The 7,088-nt window shown below is 38.9% G+C and overlaps 1 protein-coding gene across 1 annotated transcript; it reads left to right on the top strand.

The window, feature by feature from the left end:
• The first annotated feature begins 2,105 nt into the window (after positions 1-2,105).
• Positions 2,106-6,736, top strand: RPL19 (ribosomal protein L19). Its single transcript, XM_051994633.1, has 6 exons — positions 2,106-2,212; positions 3,406-3,512; positions 4,914-5,036; positions 5,507-5,627; positions 5,972-6,082; positions 6,543-6,736. Exons 1-6 carry the CDS (start codon positions 2,208-2,210, stop codon positions 6,664-6,666), a joined length of 591 nt encoding a protein of 196 aa, XP_051850593.1. The 5' UTR covers positions 2,106-2,207; the 3' UTR covers positions 6,667-6,736.
• The last annotated feature ends 352 nt before the right edge of the window (positions 6,737-7,088 follow it).

Below are 7,088 nucleotides of genomic sequence, written 5' to 3'. Positions count from 1 at the left end.
TCTGAAGAAACAGGTCTGAAAAAAAAAGTTATTAAAGTTATATATCATCTAACCTAATTTATAATAGCATGTAATTCATAAAAAGTATAGTATGTAGTAGTAGGCAGAGGAAGATTGCCTTAGAATCTAATGAGAGATAAGACTACATCTTTTATATCAATATAAGTATTTAACCTCTAAGTGCCCCAGGTAATTCTCTAGGACTATATTTATAGGCAAACTGCCTATTTCCATCAATGGAGGGAGTTTCCATATTGAGAATTCCCCAAGTTGTTGGAATCACAAGACAAACTGTGTCACTTTTCAGCTTGTTATCTCTAGGTTTCCAAAGGTTCCTTGTTGGTAATAAATGTTTGTTGAATGAAATCTCTTTTGTTTCTCTCTTCTGGACCCACTGCTACACTCTGGGGACACAATGTTGTTGTTGGGCTTTTTTTTTTTTTTTGCACTTATTAATATTTTTGTTTTTTCCACCTAATAAGTAAAAATAGTTTTCAACATTCATTTTTGTAAAATTTTGAGTTCCAAAATTTTCTCCTCTCTTCTCCTCAGGACATGAAGCAATCCATTCTACACTATATATGTACGATCACATTAAATATATCTTCACATTAGTCATGTTGTGAAAGAATTATCAGAATAAAGGAAAAAACCAGGAGGGAAAAATAGTATGCTTGGATTACATTCAAACTCCGTAGTTCTTTTTTTGGATGCGGATGGCATTTTCTATCACAATTAAAAACCTCCAATAAAGCTCTTGTTCTCAAGATAGGATATAATCAAGATCTGTCATTTCATCAATGTGGGTGAATTCCCAGTATGGAATCTCTCTCTGTTAATGTAGATCATCACCTTTTATTTAGTTTATAGTCTTAGAGAGTTGCTGCCTTAGAACACTACGATTCCTTTGACAAACATAGATCATTGTCCTCTAATGAGAGGACATACAGTCCATCAATCAACGAACTCACAATTCCCTCCTTCTCTGAGAAGATAATCTATTAGGTGCCTGAGGGTGAGGAGGGAGGGGAAGTAGGGAAGGAGCATTTATTAAGCGCCAATCTAGTGTCAGAAACTGTGTTAATCCATTTACAAATATGCCATTCGATCGTCAAACTAAGTCTTATCCCACTATAACTCATCTAACCCTCTCTAGCATCCATTCATTTGCCTAGATTCTCAGGCAGAATCAGGGACCGCCCATCTGTGTCTTTAGCATTTTCTCAGAAATTGAAAATCCATATGCTCCTGCTATAAAATACTACCCTAAGGTTCCATTCAACACTATAAGCTCTAACTATAAGCTCCTTTCCTTGCTCCCTGGGCACTTGTAAATCCCAATTTTCCTTTAAAGATAACTCTCTTCCCCAACCTTCCTTCAAATCCTCTGGAACCCTAGTTCTGTTAACAAGTTATCCTTCCTCTTTCCAGAAATTAATTTTGAGTTTACTTTGATGTATATATTTTGTTTCCTACTAATAGAATGTAACTAGTTTGAGGACAAGATCTGTTTATTTCATTTTTCGGTTTCAGGAACCTAGCTTCTGATAGAAGGCAAGTGCAAATCCTGTGTTATGGGGGAGGGGAGAAGGGAAGCAATTAAGAGTAAGAAGAGTAGAAATTGGAAAAGATAAGCATTTCATTAAAGAACCTCAGATTTAGCGCTGGAAAGAGCTTCAGACGTTATCCAGGATGTCCTAAAAGTATTGGTGAGGTTTTAACCTGGGACGCCTTGAACTTCCTTCCACTGAAACCAACAAAACTTCTAGGAGTAGTATAGCCCCCATCGATCCCTACCCCCACTTTTAGCCCAATCCTTGGGACGCCTGCGCAGTTCACCAGATCCTATTTCCGCCTACATCGGTTTTTGACGCCACTTCCGTTCCACCCACTACTCTAACACGCAGAGATGGTCCCCTTTCTGCGCAAGCGCACTACGCTTCATATTCAGACCGTACCATTTTCCTGAGCGGGGAGGAGTAAGTTTTTTGTTATTCTTCAATCAAAAAGAGACTAATTTTAGTTTGGCCTCAGTTTCTGGCTGAATACTAAAGAAAAATAGTATTTCGTTTGCGAGAACAGCGAGAGAGGGGTGAGGCTGGCAGGCTGGAAGGGGCGTTTAATGGGCTCTCCCCTATGCTAAAAATGGGAGGGGCCCGAGCTGCAACGTTCTCTCTCCTTTCCTTTTCGGCGCTGCGGCTGCAGCCATGAGGTGAGCTTTGCGCCCGGTTCTGCCCCTGATTTCCAGCTCCTTTGCCCACCTAGCCCAGCATGGCTAGGCTCGAAGCACCGGCTTGGGGCTCTGCATCAAGAGGGGTTGGCCGCGGGCGGAGGCGCGGGACGTGTGGGACCGGGGTCGGGCGGTGCCAACAGCGGAGATAGACCAGGCCTTGGCGTAGGCCTCAGCCAAGGCCTAGGCCTCGCCTGAAAGGGAAAGGGGGAAATCCTAGGGGCGAAACGGTCCTGGGGAGGGCTGCGTGCTGCCGGCTAATCCTGAATGAGTCTAGAACTTTTTTTTCTCCCCGATCCTCGGGCTTCATCTCTCTACTACGGATAATACGGTGGCTTCCTTTTCTGCCCCACGAGGTACTTTCACAAGGATGCAGGATATCAAACTATATATAAAATGAATCTTAAGCACTTTGAAGTAGTGTAGATGCAAGTTTGAATCCTGTTAAGGGCTCGTCCCTCATGTTGAGTAGGATGGACCTAGGTCATGTGGTCATCGACTTAAAAGCATTTAATCTATTTGCCTACATTTGGAAACTGAGGTCCAGCTTTTTAAGTCATTTTCTTGCCCATGGCAAAGATAGAATTAAAATTCAGATCCTTTTACTTCATATCCAGTGTTCTTTTCATTATACCTAGATGTGTTCTAAAGTCTTCAATTCTAAGTCCAATGACCACGAACAAGTTGCTTTAATAGAAATCTTTCTTTAAAATGGGGGCACTGGTACTTAGTCTTATTAAACTATCTCATAGCAGGAAGGGGTTCCAAAGCTCTCCAGATGATAGATTGACAATGCAGCATAAATAATTAAGTTCTTTAAAAACAATTTTCGTGCAGTATTTTATTTTTGTCCTATGAATTATTCAGAAAAGCTTGTTAGCTCTCCCCCAAAACCCTCTGATCAGGCTGGCTTTCCCTGGGGAAAAAAAAGTAATAACATACTGAGATTCCTGGGACCTTAATATAATTTGTTCTATCTAGGTAGTGCCTGTGTAATTTTTCTCTAGTTAGGAAAATTGTGCCTGGATTTGTAGTGTGGTTTAAATGATATACTTTCCAAATAAAGATTGGTAGGTGTGCTGGTTTGTTTTTGTGAGAAGGGGAATTAGTATGAAAAATAGGATTGTCCCTTTTTTTTGACTTTATGCTCTCTTCCCCCATTACCCAATTTTCAGTATGCTCAGGCTTCAGAAGAGGCTTGCCTCTAGTGTCCTTCGATGTGGAAAAAAGAAAGTATGGCTTGACCCCAATGAAACCAATGAAATTGCCAACGCCAATTCTCGTAAGTAACCCTTTGAGTATTGATGGACTGATTTCTTTTCAGAGTGGTTGAGTTAGTTCCACATTCTCTATCTTCAAACCTGGACATTTCTTTAGGACTTGGAATTGCTCATTTTAATTAGGATGGGAGAAGAATGTAACAAAAATACTGAATCCTTAGTTTCTCTCCATTCCCTTCCCACTGTGTAAAATGGAGCTGCCTGATATCAAGTACATGGTATTCTTTGTTCAAGAAGGAATCTGGATTTTATAGTAAATGTTGAAAAGAAGTAAAATTCAAGGCATTAACTTCATCTTCAGTCTTTTAATTGGTTTTCATACCTTATATTTCTTTTCCAATTCATTCTCCATGGGCACTCTCCTGTTTTATATATGTCAATGGCTCCTCCAATCAAATAACAAACACCTCTGTTTGACTTATGAAACACTATAGCCTTGTTTTACCTTTATGGACTTAGACTTTTTTTTTTTTTTCCGGTTTTCATTCATTCAGCCTTTGCTGTTAGTAGACAACAAGTATTCCATTTCCCTTTTCTGTCCTTTGCATAAATTACTTTACTATGCCTGGAACATACTTAAGCTTCAAACACAACTTCTTAAAAGTGACCTTTACTGATTTCTCTTTCTCACCCTAATCCAAATTAGCTTGTATATTTTTATTGCATGTGCATTTCTTCTTACAGAAAGCAATCTGGGACCCCTTCTCCTCCCCCCACCCAAAAAAAAAAATGTCTTCAATACCTTGACACATTGCATGTGTTTAATAAATTCTAGTTGATTCAGTAAGCTGGGTAATTGGAAAGATCTATACTTTGGTGCTGATATTGAGTAGTTCAGGTGAAAAGTCAAAAGAAAATAAGTAACTAAAGCAATTAAAAGTGCCAACTGTAAGGAAAAATAAGGGCAATTTGGACTTTTAGTATATGCTTACTGGAATATTGCTCCATGTCAGAAAGATTATATAACTGTATTATACTGTAGAGTGCCCAAAGATAGAGAAGATAACAGTTACAAGTAGATATCTACCTTCTGGGAAACTAGTCTAATGACGATATAAGACATAGATATGCCATTACACAAATTCTTTGGCTCAAGATAATCAGAAAAGCAAGTAGAATAAGAATACTGAATTGGGAAGTAATGTTTCGATGTAAAATTGATGCCTTTGATCCTGGGTGCTATTTCACTGAACTTTTTTCTAGTTGAGTTTGTGGTGCTACTATACTCAGAAAACTCTTAAATATCTGTGATTTTTTTTTTTTTTTAAATATCTGAGATTACATAGCTGGGATCTGTGTATATATGGTTGAGAAGGGGTCGATTTGTTAAAAAAAAAAAAAATTGCCTATATCACACATTTTAGTACCCTTCCCCCAATTCTATTCTTTAATTCTATCCTTAGGTCAGCAGATCAGGAAGCTCATTAAAGATGGGCTGATCATCCGGAAGCCTGTTACTGTGCATTCTCGTGCCAGATGTAGGAAAAATACTCTTGCTCGACGGAAGGGCAGGCACATGGGCATTGGTAAGTATTATGATGTGTCAAATTAGGTGGATCTTGAACCCAAGTCATCCTAACTCTTGGAGTCTTAAATTTTTTTTATTTAAAGACTCAGGCTTTTGAACCCAATCTTTTTTATGACATGGGGAAATTGAGACACAGTTGATTGACTTGCCCAAGATCACACAGCTAATCTTATGAGCAGGATTTAAATCTAAATCATCCTGACTCCAAGACTGGTTCCTTGTCCATTATACTACACTGTCTCCTGAATAAGGAAATAATCTTGTTTCTTGGGAAATTGAGGGTAATTGAGCAGAAGCATTCTTATTCTGGACCGTACTGGCTTGCCTTTTATAAGCAACTGGTCTGAATTATGTGTCTTGAAATAAAATTTTTGTTTTTCTCTTGGGTTGGGAGAATATCATTGTGGAATCAAGGGAAAATTATTGCACTCTCCAAAAATCTGGCTGACATTCCAAATTTTCTCCCAGGTAAGAGAAAGGGTACTGCCAATGCTCGTATGCCTGAGAAAGTGACCTGGATGAGGCGAATGAGGATTCTGCGCCGTCTGCTCCGGAGATACCGTGAATCCAAAAAGATTGACCGCCATATGTAAGCATATCTGCCCTTATCTTGTCCCACTTTTGTTCTAAGTACATAAAACCAGGTCTGCATCCATTTTGCCTTGGATTGATTCAATACCTTACATTATAGTTGGGTCATGTAAATTCCCCTTGATTGGATGAGCTGTGTTCTTTCTTAACACAAGATGAGTGAGAAGGGAAAGGAAGGAAGCCAAACCCTTGTTCTGGCAAGTTAGGCCAGAATTAATTTTTATTTTGTCTTTGTATGATAGTGCTTGCACAGGGTAGCAGCTTCGTAAATGTTTGTGGAAATGCAGGGCAATAAGTAGGCGGACAGCCTTGCTGAATCTATTTGCTTCTTTTTATTTTCAGGTACCACAGCTTGTACTTGAAGGTAAAGGGAAATGTGTTCAAGAATAAGCGGATCCTCATGGAGCACATTCATAAACTGAAGGCAGACAAGGCCCGCAAGAAGCTTTTGGCGTAAGTTTCTTCCAGATTTGGCTTCCTGAGCCCTGCTCATCCTTTGGAATAGAATTTCTAAATACTGAAAGTCATTTGTGTATAACACGCAGGTTCTTGAGTTTTTTAAATATTTAATTAAGTTGGCTTATGAATCTCTGTTAATCCAAGAATATATTTATAATGAACCTCTTGGGTCTTTAAAAAAAAAAAAATTCACTCCAGGTCCCCTTAATGAACTCTCATAGGATACTAAATAAGCCTGAAGTTTTTTTGGCTTAAGAAATTTTTGAAACATCTGTTGGTTGGTTATGAATTACATATACTTAAATGCCCAACTATGGAGCCTCTGATTTGGACCTCTCATAGCCTTAGCAGTGCCTCCTGTATTTGCAGGAAAGGGAAGGTGGAAGTCAGTGGGCATCTCTAGTATCTCAAAATGCCTTCCACTGATCCTGTTTTTTTCTTCTTTTCACTTCAGTGACCAGGCTGAAGCTCGCCGATCCAAGACTAAGGAAGCACGAAAGCGTCGGGAAGAGCGTCTACAGGCTAAGAAAGAGGAGATCATCAAGACTTTGTCCAAGGAGGAGGAGACTAAGAAATGATTCTCCCCTATCTCCTCTGTACATAGTACCCTTCTATTTGGCTCATGCAATAAAATTTAACAGACTGTCAGCCTTGGGTGGTCCTGTCTCTTAATCTTAGTAGACTCTTGGTTTTATTTTAGTGTTGGGAAACAACCATACTATTTGTAGGGTTGTTTTTGTAACACAAAGGGCCACCTAACTGCCCCTTGTGTTTAATTTCAGTGTTTTCATATTTGCGTCTGTGATAGCCTGACAGTTTTAGCGATCTGGTTTTTGTTTTTGTTTTTTGCCAATGCGAAATGTTTTGTGAGGATTAATTAAATTTGATTAAAGAGTGGAGGATGAAGAATAATTTTCATTGAGGCCAACATGTGAGAGTCTTTAAAAGTTAGAGGAATTTGTATTTTAACTTAGAAGCAATTGAATGCTATTAAAATTGA

This window comes from Antechinus flavipes, chromosome 4 (genome assembly GCF_016432865.1).
Source record: "Antechinus flavipes isolate AdamAnt ecotype Samford, QLD, Australia chromosome 4, AdamAnt_v2, whole genome shotgun sequence".
In the NCBI taxonomy this organism is placed as follows: domain Eukaryota; kingdom Metazoa; phylum Chordata; class Mammalia; order Dasyuromorphia; family Dasyuridae; genus Antechinus; species Antechinus flavipes.
Note: the sequence above shows the minus strand (reverse complement) of the source record. Positions and strands in the feature narration are given on the sequence as shown.

Coding starts and splice junctions, on each gene's coding strand:
- RPL19 (XM_051994633.1), top strand. Junction 5,037..5,506: donor GGGCAGGCACATGGGCATTG/GTAAGTATTATG, acceptor ATTTTCTCCCAG/GTAAGAGAAAGGGTACTGCC. Junction 6,083..6,542: donor GCCCGCAAGAAGCTTTTGGC/GTAAGTTTCTTC, acceptor TTTTCACTTCAG/TGACCAGGCTGAAGCTCGCC.